This window comes from Ornithodoros turicata, chromosome 10, assembly GCF_037126465.1.
Source record: "Ornithodoros turicata isolate Travis chromosome 10, ASM3712646v1, whole genome shotgun sequence".
Lineage (NCBI taxonomy): Eukaryota > Metazoa > Arthropoda > Arachnida > Ixodida > Argasidae > Ornithodoros > Ornithodoros turicata.
This window is the reverse complement of record NC_088210.1, coordinates 24,241,110-24,257,639: the sequence shown is the minus strand read 5'-3', so window position 1 is coordinate 24,257,639 and position 16,530 is coordinate 24,241,110. Positions and strand designations below refer to the sequence as shown.

The 16,530-nt window shown below is 46.9% G+C and overlaps 1 protein-coding gene and 1 long non-coding RNA gene across 2 annotated transcripts in view; both read right to left on the bottom strand.

The window, feature by feature from the left end:
* LOC135371153 (GAS2-like protein pickled eggs) overlaps positions 1-8,706 on the bottom strand; it is a 74,946-nt gene extending 66,240 nt beyond the window's left edge. Inside the window, exon 1 of the mRNA XM_064605194.1 lies at positions 7,962-8,706. Coding sequence (XP_064461264.1) covers positions 7,962-8,549 — 588 coding nt within the window. The 5' untranslated portion in view covers positions 8,550-8,706. The remainder of the gene's footprint in view (positions 1-7,961) is intronic.
* Positions 8,707-15,232: 6,526 nt separating this feature from the next.
* On the bottom strand, positions 15,233-16,322 carry LOC135371157 (uncharacterized). The gene is made up of 2 exons (XR_010415524.1): positions 16,137-16,322; positions 15,233-15,803 (listed from the first exon to the last, which is right to left on the bottom strand). It is a non-coding gene; the product is annotated as an uncharacterized LOC135371157 (long non-coding RNA).
* Between the last annotated feature and the right edge of the window lie 208 nt (positions 16,323-16,530).

Below are 16,530 nucleotides of genomic sequence, written 5' to 3'. Positions count from 1 at the left end.
CAATTTGCCAGGTGTGACTCACACGTTAGGACGACAGGTGCTTTTATCCAACCTCTCAAAGGAGATCTTCGGAACGGGGCGTGCTAGCAGTCAGCTCCTCGATAAACATTGCAAGTGTGCCAGAAAGTGAGTTATCATGTGAGGGTCCGTCCGTGTGCATACATTTCACATTGTGCAAATTGTGTCATAAGTAGCGAGTTATGGTGCCCCAGCAACCACTGCGAAGGTGACGACACTAATATACAGGATGGATAAAACGAAAAAAAAAAAAAGTTAGTAGGAGTCGAAAATTATAATTGGCAAGACATATTTAGTGTGAAGAAAAATACATATTGTAAGGGACTACGAGTTCTAATTGCTCCCCAATCTACTCACTTTTTTTTCTTTTGAGTGTAGACCAGAAAAAGAAAAAAAAAAGAAGTACAAAATGCGCTAAGGTTTGGCTTAAAACCAGGAAGACGAACTACAAAAGGCATCATGATCTCCAAGTAAGGCTTTAAATGAGAAAAATGAAGTACACGGCATTAAAGGCTTTTAAACAAGTCTTTAAATAACAACTGTGGAAGTTTATTGCATTGTCTCCAGTCGATAACGGAATGGCGTAGGCGGAACAATAAATGGTCCGACTTCTCTTCAACCGCCCGATCGCGCGGAAACGACGACGTCCTTGACTTCAGCTGCACGTCCTGTCATCAAGCGGGAGATTTTTTTGCTTGACACGGCGGGGGCACCTAGTCGGTCAGCTGACTGACCGGAACGGACTGATACCCAGACGCAGGGGTGACTCAGGGGGCCGGCATGCCAGGAAGAAGGCAGGCGCCGTCTTTCGCAACCAAAGGGACAAGAAACGATGTCGCCGCACGCGTGAAACGCGCCAATTTAGGCGTCGCGACACGCCGCTCGCTCACGCGGCCAGTCTTCAGCACCCACGTACTTTTATGGACGGAGATCGACTCTCCTGCACATAGGTGGGCAGATTCACTCACGAAAAGCCAACGTGGACATCATCGACATCACATCATGGAGAATGATGTGATGTTGAGTGACGGAGCTGCGATGTGCCGTGATGTTCATTGATGGATGCGATGTTGAAGTTGAAGCCGAATGGTGGATTATGATGTTGATGTGATGGATGGGCTATGAGTGTCTTCTGCTTCGCGAACAAATGCTGTCGTCTGCTAACCGAACAAATGCAGCCGTCTACTAAGTATGGGACTTAAGTGATACCAGTAAAAACGCTATTTTCTTCCACCCTATTAAATCTCAGTTCATAATGACAACTTCTTCACACGTTATTATAATGCGCTCTTCGACAACTCATTTCAAATCTAGAATGCACATTAGTGACTCGCTGAAGGAAAGCCGTCAGCGATATACTTTGCTGTCCTTTCCGTTTCTTCCCGGTTTCCCATAGAAGTTTCCTCGTGCTGTAACTGCGTACCGTAAGAAATAAACTGTAATTGCTCAGCGTGCTCTAACATTTTCCCACAGTGGTCGTCGTGTACGTTTCTCTCATAGCTCGAGAACAACGAATAAAAACAAAACGGGGCACAATGTACGAGGAGAGTTATATGTAACGACTTCGGAACGTAAACGCTATGCCGGGCGCTGCTGCGTTGCAGGGAAAGTTACGATAGCAGGAAGTACCGGAATATACGCTCGAAGACGAGCGAAGAGCGGAACGCGGATTTAAAAACAATAGAGCGATACGTTTGAAGTAATGTTTGACTCAAAGCTCAAAGAAGATCGTTGCCGACAAACAAATGCATGTATACTTGCATTTGTTTGTCGGCAACGTCTGCTCTGAGATTTCTTCGGTGAACAATTTGCACGCAAAAGCGGACGGTTGTTATGTCGTCCTTTGTTCGAACGAATGTCTACGGCCCGCTGTAAACGTGGTTGTTTTCATCCGACGCCTCCCGAGCAGCGCAATAGATTATTGGCCCAATGTTGGCTGGGTATTGGCAAAACTGGTCCTTCCACAAAAGGCAATGGGGCAGTGCACCGCCATAGCGGCGGTGAATGACCCATCACATCATCACCCCGTGTGTGTGTGTGTGGTCCAATATTGGACCTCTATTGCCAAGGTTCTCCCAATCTCGGCTAAATGCTGGCTCCTACCAATGTGAAGCTATTTCAGCATTCCCTTGACAACCTCTGCCGTGATGCGCTCTACCAACCTCTACAGTGTATATAGCGCCCGTTGCGACTCCAGCGGTTCTGGAGCCGGTTCCAGGTGGAGGGATTCATTTGAGATGATGCCGCTCTCTGGCACGTCTTTATCGTGAAAGAGAAAATGTTGATTAAGGTACGCCAGATGCGTGTTCGGCGGTGAACTAGTTTCACGGCGATCCCTCTGAACTTAACCCCTTTGAAGCGTCCATCATATGTGCTCTCGTGACCACACAGGCGCCCTCGCGGCCTTTCAAGCGGCTATACCAGCACGTCCAAAACGTTTAAGTGTCCTGACTGAGCATTCTTCTGAACGAGAGATGCCGTCATGCTGCATATTCGAAACGATGAATGACTCTCGAGATAACAGCATGAACAAACGAGCGAACTATGAATGTGGCACCATGGCCACGATGAAATCATCGTACCCGAGCAGCTGAGATTTCGGATATTATCTCTAAGGAGATTACGCGTACCTAAAAGCGATCAGGGCTGCTATACATTCTAAGAAGAAGAAGAGAAAAAAGTGTAGCAGGGGAGCAACGTAGATTCTATAGTCGTGTAAAGAAATCTAGTCCGTCAGCTCTCAAAATATTACTGCGCCGCAGATGGGATGGATGGACGCAGTGAGGTCATGATCCCTCCTTGCGCCATATAATGTATTCCACCATACTCACCCTGCTTTCGTATTGGCTGTTAAGACTGCCGCATGGCAATACGCTGCGGCAGAAAGTGCGCTTCCCTACTGATGGCGTATGGTGGCGCTGCAGTATTTCTTCTGGCGCGCTATTGCTTCTCCTTATCTCCAACAGCGTATGTAGTTGACGGACTACATTTCTTTTCCTTTTTAAGTTGAACACGACTGTAGTCCCCTAGTCTGTAACTACTCTCCGCTTTAGTCCCCAGCACGGCAAACAGTGCCTACGCATCGCATGAACTTTCGTGCATTCAACCTCGAAATGGCTGCGGCATGCATCTTGTCCCCGAAAGAACTAAAATTATTCCTTTTTATAGCGCGTGTACAAGCCTGGGTCTCAGAGAAGTGTGACTACACCGTAATCTGACCATCTTCCAAGCAAAAAAAGAAAAAGAAAAGAACAGTCCTGATGCCCACTCGTGAACGCACGCTCATCAATATCAATACATCGTAATCGAAACTGCCCTTGCAACGCGTGACTAAGCTACATAATTGCGGATGAAGACAGCATAGATTTACACGGTAGCTAGCTACTGCTATACACTGTGAAAACAGACAGGGTTGCCGCTTCTGATTCCAGAGGAAACGGGAGCGTACGCCTTCTTGCGTCAACTTGGATTTTTTAACTGACACAAAAAAGGCGTACGCCCCTCTCTCTCCTCGAATCAGAAGCGATAACCCTATCATTCGTGGCAATGGTTGGCGCACAGCGTGCTATGCGGTGAAGTTCAGTGTTTAGAGTGTACTGCGACTTCAGAGCACTGTGATTTAGTACCTGTACTGCCATCCAGTGCACTCTCAGAACAGAACTTCCCCGCATACCACGTTGTCCGCAAACCATTGCCACGAATGATAGGATTACCCCTTCTGATTCGAAGAGCGAGGGGGCGTACGCCTTTTTGTAGCAATTTGGATATATGTAAATTGCTACAAAAAGGCGTACTCCCCCCCCCCTCTCTCTCTCTTCAAATCAGAAGCGATAACCCTATCATTCGTGACAGTGCTGTTTGCTCACAACGTGCTATGCGGTGAAGTTCCCTTCTGAGCGTGTGTTACTGTGTCCGTGTATTCACAAGCGGAGTTTTTCTAGTGGAAGAAAAAGCTGCTCATGGGATAGACGTTCTGTCACGTGTTACGTTGAATATTCGGACGGTGCCGGAATATCGGTACAGTGACGTATTGCGCATTTAGCAGACGACACGATGCCCGTCTTTTCCTATGTCGTCTGCTACGGAATCTCTTGTGGCTGCGCCGCAAGATATGCCCAACGGTGTGCACTACCAACACCGCCTCGATAAACACCACCTAGACGTGACGTAGTCACTAAGAGTCGACCGTACTTTCGCGACCGTACTTTCGACGGCCGTAGCTATAGAGACGAGCCTCCATCAGCCGCATGGGAAGCCACTTACAGCCAAAGAAAGCCTATGCTTGAGATCGTCTGCTGCGACTGGCTGACAACCCGACTTTTTATGTCCACGTACGAAGGAGTGAGAGGAGTCATTAAGTATCTAGGTGGCGTTGGGCCTATACATCAAAAGGCATGACGTTGCACACTGACGCTTACGGTGCAGAAAGCTATGACGCATTTTGACATCTTCCGCTGAAAGTGTTATGGGGAATGTTATCGCAAATATCGTGCGAATACGCAGTGCGCCTCATTTTCTAGTTTCTACCCCGCGTGAGAACGTGTTGTTTACACTCCCATGGCGTTATGCATGAAGGGCCTTGCCTGAGAAAAATGAAACTACATACACAAAGAAACTACGCGAGGCTCTCCAAACGTGCGGAACAAATTATGATCCGAAATTTCACGCGGCACCGGCTCCTCCTCGACTGGTCGGAAACTGAGTTGCGTAGACCAACTCTCCCAGCTTTCAATTTCAAGCGGCACGTTGCGTGTGCTATTACGTGTAGGGTTCTCATCCAGACAGTTCCTCCACAGGCGAGCAAGGACTTTGTACTGCAACTGGAAGGCCTTCATTATCACTAAGTTATCTCGGAGGGCTATCAACCCGCTGTCCTCGATAAACAAGCACTAAATCGAGTTATCGCGCGCAGTGGTTTGGGTTGCCTTCAAGGCGATGCCTTGAGATGGAGTCCGCTAAACTATGATGAAATATATCGCGGTTCTTGTTGAAAGGTCGCTTCACCACGATCCTGTTTCCGCACATGAAAATGATAGTGGAGCAAGCTGAGGGGTCTACAGATGCACGACGGGTGTAGGCTGGGCAGTGCGACGTTTGCTGCGATCAAGCATACATTATGATAAACTTACATTAAAATATTCGCTTCTGTTACATGTGCGCAGATTCGTGTAAGAAGCAGGATAATTAGCTTATGCAGCCCACCTGAATATACACCCTAAACTGAGGTCACGTGTACTGATGTCTTGTGTATGGGAGCTACGTGTCAAATCTTGCTCAATGTTTCTCTCGCAATAGTTCCTTAAGTTTTGTTGTGATTCTTAATGCTTTTAATGTTTTATGCATCTTGTGAGCAGGAGCTCCACTCGAAATCCCCATGAACGACTCAGACGCAAGGCATAATGATTTCGACAGATTGATGTTGGCTTCAAATTAAAAGAGAGAGAGAGAGGGATAGACGGAGGGCGAATTCCAGTTCATGCAGTAACAAGTCGCGCATGTTTTAAAGCAAATATGCGTAGCAGAAAAAGAAAACTCACTCTTTGTTGCACATCAGGTACCACTTTGCTCCCCGGAATACATAAAACGTATTTTGAGGGACAATAGGATGTTGAAATCTGATCAGCGAAGCGACTGTCGGCACATTCCCTATTCGTTGCTGAAACCTGTCCAAGTTTTCGACAAAACAAACAATTTGCATAGATCGTGGCACACATCTAGCCGCGTGGAGATCGTTGAAAACACGGCACCGGGTGACGCAAGATGAATATCTCGATGGTTCTATTGTAGGCGACATTACCAACACACTGACACATTTAAAATTCGTGTCCCTTAAGCTCCGAATTGGTGACAACCCTCCTAGCTTTTGTCTGTTTGAGCCGCGACTTCGCCGAAACGCAGAAAATATAACGAGCATAGCATCAAAGAAGCCCGCGAAGTTGTATACAGTGAACCTTCGTTATTATGACCATGGTCGTTCCCGAAAATTTTTGTCATAATGCGGAATTGTCATATTAACGGGGGGATTTGCAGAGGTTTCACTGCATTGTTCACCAGGAACCACCACATCATCATCGTCCATTCCTCTATGTTGTTGTTGTTGTTCACGAGGAGTATGGCCGTAAAACGCGTATGTCAGATTATCGGGGGTCGTATTAACCAGGGTTCACTGTACTTGCGTCCGAGTAAAGCACAAAAGGGTTGCATAAGAGAAATCTCGCCCTTCCTCGCCTAGACGATCAAGAAGAGACGTCTAGCAGTGCGCCAGACGATTCGGCAAATACTCGCGAAGTAACACTCGTTCGCGCAGGCCCAGGTTCCGCCGAGGCCCATATCGATCCAGCACGAACCAATAGCGAAGCTCCCAGTGGAGCGTTGAGGTTATTGCTTCAATGTTTCTCTTTTCATTCCCCACTTCGTGCTTCATATTACATTTGTCATTCACATAGTTCACACGATAGCGAAGAATTAGGCGTCACTCGACCTCCGGACATTCATCGCGACATGCTATAGTCTCACGCGGGCGGTCTGTATCCCTGCCGTCTTGGACTTGTTGCTCCGCAGGGACCATCGAAACGAAAATGGGGATGTGAGCATCATCGCACGCACTCTTGGACACGCAAATTGAAACGGAATTGAAGGAATTGGAATGAATATAACGGCATATTCCAAAAAAGAGATCTAACAGCTGGATGCATGGCGCCTCACGAATACATTACTAACGACGTCACTGTAACCGAAGAAGGTGTATGATGTTGGAAGTTTGGCCAGGTCGAGCTCTCATAAATATTCATACCCGCACAGATACCAAGTACGCGGAAGACCTTTTCTGTTTTTAAGTACAGCATGCTGGCACGTGAAACAGTTAGGCAACATTATATATACATATATATATATATATATTTTTTTTTACGATGAGCCCATAGTAAAATAGCAGCGCGAGCAAGCCGCACCACATCTTATGGCACCTATTTCGTGTCCACGCACAACAGCTGGTTGAGCACATTACCTAGTCTCTGGAAGAGGACCGAACCTTGCATATAGAGGCTATCGCGGAATGCGAGCCAGCAACAATTCGTTATTTGTTTAGTACTGTGATATTTTGCTTTGGAACGACACTGTACGAATTTGTTCGACTTATAAAGACCTCGCGGAACCGCGCAACAACAATAACAAACACATGTAGTATGAGTGAGGAAAAAGAAGCTTCATGTATAACCTTCGTACCCCACAGAATACGAAAACAAATCTACTTCCATCTAAAAAATAACGAAAGCAAGTGTGATTTGTTTTGCAAAACAACGTTCTGGCATTTTCCCGCCTGTCAAACACGCATTCCTTGCGCTCACTCTTGTTGCAACAAGTGGCACGACCGTTGCTTTCTCCCAGGCTCAGACTATAATCCCGTTGAAGGACTTCGGTCACGCCGTTACAGATGGCTGTACCGTTTTCTCTGTCACGTAAAGGCTGTCTCCAGAACAGGTGCGTGTACAAATACATTACATATTCAGCGTTTTGTCCTTGGAATTATTCATTTTACTACTCAGAAAACTCACTATTGACTTTGAAGGCGAAGCGTGCACAATGTATAACGAATGCGGTCGTTGCGATAGTAAAGAAAGCTCCAAAGGAATATTATCACAGGGTCATGGTGACTTATGCGCGGGTATGTCCGTACTTGATCATGTGTTTAGGGCATACGTTTGTAGCAAACCTTCCAGTAAAACACCTACGATCACGATGCATTCTCCGTTTGGTGATAAAAGACGGGCTAGTGCTGTCGTCCAACATGAGATCACACACGGCCCAGTGCGGATAATTTCGACTTCCGTGGACCAAAGGCTTATTTTATATCCTCGTACGTCTCCACGCTGTGACTTCCCCGACTGCGGAACAGAGGCTGTTGGGAAAATTCTAAACACGACGGAACCAAGGAGGGAACTCACCCTTTCATGCAGAGATCTGAGATCATTGGTGATGATCTGCGGTCGAGGCGTAGGATCCTCGTCCGATGAGCCGTCTTCCAATTCTGCGTCGATTTCCTGTTCGAATTGCACCAGGAGAGGAGCCAGCATTCCGACTCGGGCCCCTCTGCGAGCCACTTCCAGCAAGCACAGGATAAAACTCCTTTCATTCTTTCGCATAACAAGGTCCTCCGTTTCGAAAAGCAGGCACTCTTTGATGTTCAACGCGCGACAGAACGCAATGAAGTTGGACACATTGTCGCGTGCCTGGAAGGTCCCCCTCTGCACGTCCGCGCGGTACACCACGTCCCTTTCGGGCAGCGCGAAGAGCGCTGTCTGTCCCTTGAGGCGTGCGGTCTCAAGAACCTTGTTGGCGTGTCTGCAGAGAACCACACCGTCGTCCAGGGCGTCGAGAAACGATTCCGCTGTCAACTTTAGGTCGTACAACGTATTGAGCCATTCTGCCAAGTCCTCTTTCATCGCCCAGAGGTATTCTTCGCTGGACTTGAAAGGCCGCAGGGGTCTGATCTCCAGGCGGACCGCACCGATGTCGCACGCGGTGGAAGACATGGCGGCGTCTTGTCCGCTTAAGGCACCAAACGCATGAAAAGCTGTGTGGAAGTCTTCCCGCGGCGATCACGCGAGGATGCGAACTACATCGCGGATAGCGGAAGGCACACGTACTACAGGCGAGTACGTCAACGCGAATGGACCTGGCCGCCGGCAGTGCGATTCAGATATTCACTCTCGCTGCCGGTGTCACGTGGGATACTGCGGAACGGAGTGCGCCCGTCTCCATCTTGCGGTCGCGGGGCGTACTGGTGCGGGCGGTCGCTTTGAAGGAAGCAGCTGTATACCTTGTTATTGTCTTTACAAAGAAGAAGTAGAAGAAAAAAAGCTTGTGTTTCGTGAGCGCTGGAGTGGGAAGATACCATTGAGGTCGAGGACGCGAAGGAGGCGGGGTCCTTCGGACAGTATACACGTGTTTCTGTTTGGTTTCTAGTGGATGGTAAACATGGTGGGGGCGATTGACGTCGTTGAGGATGTCTTTCGGGTCAGATGTCATGGGTGGAGCGCAGAGATGTGCGCTGGTTTATTCGTGCGTGTCGGGCAATAAATGTGTCCGAATGGACAGGAAGGCGACTTCACGTGGTAGTAAAACTTTGAGCGTGTAAATTTTTTAGCAGCTTTGTGTTACCACCGCGGAGGGACTAGTAATGACTGAGAGACAGGGCGGTTAGTATGCGTCCTGGGCCTGCTTGAGGAGGGACTGCGCCGACATCCACCTGGCATGTCTTCCGGAAAGCTGAGGAGAGACCTCAGGCAGCACAGCTGCGGCTGGCATACGAACCCGCCTCCTTCCAGTCTTTGATATGAGTTTGAGTTGCTGCCAACGAACGAATTCTGTATCCACAACTCTACATCGCTCTTTCTCTCTCTCGCTCTTTTTTTTTCCTTTTCTGTCGTTACTTTTTGCCATAGCATTCCCAGGTTTATTTACATGATATGTGCACCTTTTACACACCCAGTAATATAGTGCGCACGAGGGGCACGCCACTGGTACACGCAAAATTCCCTAAATAGGGAATTTTCCCTAATCCCACGAATATTCCCTAAATTCCCCCGCTTGAACTGGTACGAGTAAACTGGTGTATATTTGGCTCGTGCTTCATGTCCGTCACGTCCTTTCGTGTCCCCTGCACCTGGGGTTTTCATCGCTTTTAAAAAGTATATTTGACGTTGGCAACATATCCCTGACCATGGGGCAAAACAAACGGACAGAACACAAACTTGTACTGTTCGTTTAGGGATATGTTGCCAACGTCAAGTACAGTTCCTTGCTAAGATGAGGCTTCGTACGTCTCTGAACAACAATGCTGTGTCTTAGTCGAAAAAAACGAATATCGAAGTGCTAGTCTGCGGAGTCAGACGCAAAAGTTAGTTGAACTGCTGATCTTCTCATTTCTTCCTCTTCTTCCTCAATGTACGTGGCCGTGGTCCACAAAGGGAGATCCAAAGGGATCGAAGGGGAAGTACCCCTCCCCCAAAGGGAAATTCTCATTTTCTCTTTCTACGTTATTTCCTTCTCCTCTTTGGGCAACAGCAGACGGCTGGTACGTAATATACTCAGAGCCTCGACTAGCGCAGCAAAAGCTTTAGTCAGTTATATAGCATACCAAGAATTATGACGCTTCTCCGAAGAATGCACATTGCTGTTTGCGTACCCCCTCGAGCTAACTGATAATCAAGATTCACTATGGTCCGGAGACAAGATAATGTCTGTTTTGCCCGAACATGCACAAAGCACAATGACCGCCTTTGTGATACAAACTGTAATTTATGGGCCTTTGAACCGAACTTTCAGCTGAGGACACTTGAGATAACAGTGCTCCAACAAATCTCTCTGACCTCGCAAGAACTTCGAACACGAGTTAACACAGCTCCCTTACCGTGTTGCACACTTTATATGGCAGCTCGCAATACTCGACATTCTACACACACACAAAAAAAAAAGAAAAAAAAAAAGAACGATAATAACTAAGGAAACGTGTGAGCTGTGCATATTCTAGAATTCCTCCCAAGAACTCTGACAGCCCAGCAGGAGGTGCCATCTACTGATGAATCGCATTCTGTCAAGAGACGCCCGACGTCTGTATACCCACTGGTGTATAGCTACTGGTGTTTCCTGGGGAGGGCAAGATTAATGACGCTTTCGTCTCGTTTCATGAAATGTGCCTTGTCTGGGAGGCTCGAAACAAATCAACAACCAATTTTCCTATCTTTGACGCAAGATCATACCTTGATGACGCCATATCTTGGGTGCCATATAATAAAAGGTATTTGACCTTTTCAGCGTTATGACATACAGGTTCCCCGAAATGCTTTAAAATGCTTTGAGCATGAAAAGAAAAAAAAAGAAGAAAAAAGCATATTGTCTTTAACAAGCCAAGCTCTTTTTCTTCACAACGCAAACTGTACACGATTGTTTGTGCTGTAGCAGCGACAGGAAAGCCAGTTTGCGATCAGTTCGTAGTGACTACATGTATGCAACGCGTTGTAAAACTTCAAGACGACATCCAGTCACCGAGTACACTAAAAAGCCGATAAACTGCACAATATGTACCACGTTCCTCATCATCATCCAATGTATGTGTGTGTGTGTCCTTATAGGCGCTTTGGCACTTTTATGCATGTGTGTATGTGTGTTTGTTTTTGTTTGTTTTATGTTTTTTTATGTTTGTACAGTATATGGTTCATAAAATTATGAACGTATTATACATTATACTGCATGCCAGGGTATTGAGGAAAGATTATTTTAATTAATTTTCTGCAGATCCTTCAGCATGCCGACGCGCCAAGCTCTGATGGCAGACAAGGGGGCGCTACCGCCATTCCCATTGGTAGCTGTAAGCATGTGACCTCTCCCGGACACACTGCCGAAGACGCTATATGCATTTCTGGGACCGATTTACGCGTCTGTAAAGCTTTCCGTTGCTGTAAAGCTTGGAAATCAGGTACACATCGATAAAAATATTTTTTTTTAATTTTTCAATCAGTCAATCAATCAACCAATAGATACAAATAATCGTCTTTCACGTTTATCGGGCAAAGACGACGCGTTGCAAAGCCATTTAAAGGGGCATTAAAGTGCGAAACTTTCTCCTCTCTTGAGAATGAGAGGGAGCGACAAAGCGAGAGAGAAGCCAGAGAGAGGGAGATAGAAGCGGTATCTGGTGTTTCTTTCGCTATATAAATCACGAACGACGGGATTCCGACGAATCTCTGGTGTCGAGGTAAGGGCATTTTCCATTCCGCGCGCGCGGAGAAATTGTTGGCACCGTAGAGCCCCTTTAAGATTGAAGACAGCCCCGCGCTCGACGCAAAATTGAGTTTAGAACTCCAGGAAAGCCCTTACTATTTGGACACTTTGGATGTTTGCGCTGTCACCGCACGACGTTCGAGAAATCTCGTGCGGGGGAAAATCCGGCCATTAAAGGCGTCGCTCATGAACATGGGTGCCTCGCGAAGTATATACATATGTACAGTCATTGAATGATGGCAGTTGAAGGAGAGGCACCAACCGTGGGATTCGAACCCACATCCTCTGATTTCCGGCAAGAGATACGCTACCAATTACACCATGCTATAGCTATATACCCGCTCTCGAACCAAGCCACGCTGCATGGGAAACACGGGAACACATACACACACACACACAAAAACCCGTAAAAATACCGTAAAAACCGGTAAACGTAAACATAAAAATTGAATTAAAAAATAAACACGCACTCACCCTAGACACATTCTCTCTTACATCGAGAATTGTGTTGTGTTTGTCCTTCTATGTTTAATTGCCTCATTCATTACAACGTTACACAGCCATTCTCACTATTCAACACTCTCGTTATTATCCAAGGCGAGCCCGTGAGAGGGCGTTTCGGTTCAGGTACCTCGAATGGCACGAATTTTAACCACCATGCGAAGACCCTCGGAACGCAACACTGACCCTTTTCAAAGTTTAATCACTTGCATGTGACGCCCACGGCTTGCGACGACGTTCCCAGACCTCTCACCTGCTATGCTAATGCTTATGAGTTCGCATTTTCATTGCCTAATGGAGCTCTTTACGCCTTTAAACTCGGCGCGTAGGTGATGGTGTGCGCTGTGATCCTCGTCTAAGATGTCCCCGATCTACAATTTCCAGTAGAAACCTGTTCAATGCGACGGTGCTATAAAACGTCTATTGGTAGATACACAGGTAGGTCGCTTTGCATCCTAATGCAACTGTTGAACAGCTGGGGCTGACGACCTCCATTTTCTGGAAGGAACGGCGTTCCTGCCGCGGGTAAGATTTCGCCCGATTGCAATTAGCTTCAAACAATACATTTAACGCATGTTTGCACATTATGTAATTTATATTGGGGAATGGTGTGAGCAAAATTTGGAATGCGTATTTTTAAGGTGGGGGTCGTGAAACGGTTGGAGTTGGACGGACGAAAAATAATACGGAGAGGTTGAACTTGTCACGGTGTTATTGACGGAAAGGTACGCTTTTAGTACAAATTAGTACCGGGCTTATTGCAACGCCACATCGTATTCAAGTTGAGCACAAAACGCCATCGTACACAGTGCCGGCAGTGGGGGACGCAGAGAAGTGATTTCCCCAGGAACTGACTTCGGGAAAACGGGGGTGGGGAGTTGCCGAGCTTCCAAGAGACAGGTATGCAATGGGTATATGTGTTGATACACATACCCATTGCACACTCATAGCACTGCACTGTATAGCTGCATTGGATTGGACACTCTTAGAAATTTCAAGGGGGAGGGGATGCAAAGAGCCAGGAGGGGTGTACACCCCCCTCCCCTGAGGGGATGTAGGGAAATCCCTGATGTAGAGCCTGTTCTGCGGGTTGAGAGGAAAGTACTTCTCGGAATATTTTCTCTCTCCCTTTTGTGTGTGTGTGTATGTGTGTTTGTCAATATGTCTTCATTGGAGTTGAACGTGAAGAGCACGTTGGGTGTTCCACGTAGCATATCACAAAAGTCTTACAGTCTACTTGTCTGAAACTTATGAGGTCTACCGTACTTATCTATATATTATATAGGAAACTTTTGCCAATTGTTAAAAGTAATTTGATCAAATTTTAATGAAACTAAATTTAATTTCCTGAATTGAACACCGAAATTTTACAAGTTAAAGTAACACTTCCTTGCAGGACACACGTAAATGGGATGATGATGTGGCAGGAACGGGCAAATGCGCGGCGGATTTACCCGAATCCACAACAAAACACGCTGCGAGGTGCAAATGGTATAGCAGTGCAAGGTATGGCAATGACCGGTCAGCTGAGTTGTACACGTGAGCGAAACTTTTTTAGTCGAGCTCTACGGACTCCGCAACAAAATCACCACAAAGGTCGTGGTATATCCATAACCTTTGGAATGTCGAAAACATGTATACGAAATATCTCGTCCCAAAACTGCGCAGATTTTATTGAAACGAATTTATTACGAAGAGAGTGCTTCTCCTTTGTGAAGCGAGATGGCACTGAAAGCAACACACTGCTGAGATCGTCCGGCAAGGGAGAATGCAGGTTTCGAAGCAGACCGTTGATAACGTGTCTTGCGTCGAACCGTATCAACCGGAACCAATCAGTGGATAAGATTCTGAGTCACGCACCACTGCGATTGGTTCCGATAGTCACGATATCCTTATCAATGGTATACTAAAAAACGTCACGGTATCCTCCTCTGGACGATCCGATGTGTGGAACAGTTTTCTGCTCTTCGCATTACAGTTTGCTATTGTCATCACTTACGAATTACTGGCGCAAAAGAATGCGTATGTTGTGTTCGATATCGAGGGGGTGGTTCCTGTTCGGTATGATCCTTTTTTCTCGAATCCTTGCGAAGTCTTCCTTTAACGAACGTCGTTCTTCACCTGCAGGGCACACCTTGCCTCATAGATATGCTTTGTCTTGACTGCAATGTCAGCTCTATATTGAAACGAGTGTCGTTATATCACAAACGTGTTTAATAGATAATTATACTAGTGTTTGCGTTCAATCAATTCAGATAATTTGCCCCTTTCTAAGCGTAAAAGTTAAGGGCTGTAACAATAGCGTTGGTGGTTCTGCGTACACGCAACACAATGAGCAGAACCACCACGCTATCCCCCTGCGTACGCAAAGGCGATAACGTACGATGCACTAAAGCTCTAGTACATTACCATCACTTTCGAAGATCCGGTAAAATGCGACCGTCGGTGTATTCAGTAAAACACACAGCCTCGTATGCCACGGAAAGCTAGCAATATCTTTCTTCGACGTTTCCAACATACGTAGACATCTAGTTTTGGCAGTTTTTCTGAGATGAGAAGACAACATGGCAGGAAGATAACATGAGAAGTGTTTCTTAGTAAAAAGCTGAGGGCCACACATTTGAAGTAAAACGCGACGAAAAGGAATTAGGCACACATATTCGATAGTGGAAGGAAGTATTTTATTTCGCAAGTGGAATTGCAGGGGTAGAAAAACCTGGCCTCAGAAAAAGATGTTTTATCTTTTATTCCTCTTTCAGCATTTAAAAAATTCCTTAGAATGAGCTGGAGCAAATGCCCGTCTTTTGGCAGGTGGAACTGCTGGGGGTAGAGGGGAATTCTGCTCCCGAAAACACCAAAACAATTACCTTCTTTCCCCCCATGCTCAGTGGAATAATAAAAATGCTCCCACTCAGGCCCAACTAAGCACACACTCAGTAAAGATAATCTTTATTCTGAAGATTAAAGAACGAACGCCGCAGTTGGGCTCCTCAAATAACCCTCGGGTTCACGAACAACACGTTTATTCTCATACATCACCGTTCTCTGCAGAAGACCGCCGCGTCGTAATCCGTCCGCTGCATTTCTTCTCCGCGCTGTGGCTTCAAGCTTGCCTTGCAGTAGAAAGGAGCAGGGACCACGTGTAAGGAGGGGGGGCTACCAGCGGCAGCACCTTGCTAGCACTCCGTCCCACCTTTTCAAGAGTACTGAAAAGTGCAAGATGGCGCTGGAAGGGCAGTGAGCAACGAGCTGCTGGCAGTACTGGACGCAGGAGGACATAGTCCGACTCTGACGCCGCCGTAGTCGATGTTTTCCGGCCTGGGATCGCTGTGGCAGGAAAGCGTCGGTACCGTCAAGTTCAGGGGCAGTGGAATCTCCGAGAATGGCGGAGGCGCTGTTAAGACAGGTTACAGAGAGAAGTCTTCTGCTGTTGCAGGTTCTGTGCCGCAGCTTCGTCCACGGCACTGTCGAGGGAGCTGGGGATTCCGCTTGGGCGGCATGACCTGCACGAAAAGAAACGCCAGGAAATAGCAAACAAAACGAAAAACAAGGAAACACCAGGCGGAAACCGCTAACAACTATCTTCTCATGCTCCCTGGACAGGCGGCTTGACAGGTCGGAACCCAAAGTTCGACGCTACATTGCGGGAATTGTCTACTCACTGTCTACCATGTCTACTCATACTGCTCATAAGCAACACATGTCTGACCACGGCCCCAGAGAACACAGGCACAATGAGTTCACAATCTTCTGCGACTCATCTCATAGAGTCAAGAATACAGAACACAAGCAACATTCAGGTTAACCAACAACAAAGAGTAGAATTACTCGCTTACATCAGACCACAGCCGTAATCTGCCGGCCGCCGAAAGAATCCGCTCCATGCAGGGGATGTTCCTCACACCGTCGTCAGGATGGCTCTCCTTTCCGCGCTGGAAGCGCTCCGGGTTATATAAGCCTCAAGTTCCCTCGCAGCAAAGAGGGAAACCGCACGTGTGCGACCACTATCGGCGATAACACCTTGCTATCGCCACGTGCACTATCTATCAAAAGATATTTTGGTTTTCCAGAATGAATGCCCGTGCCATTTTGCCCGCACAGCTCTTCTCGCAGTACCACCCCCTTCCCTGACGAGTTGCCCAACGATGAAACGTATAGATTTCTAAGCGATGCGAACCATGCGTAATATTTTTCGTTTTAATTGGTCTTTATTTTAATTAATTTTAATTA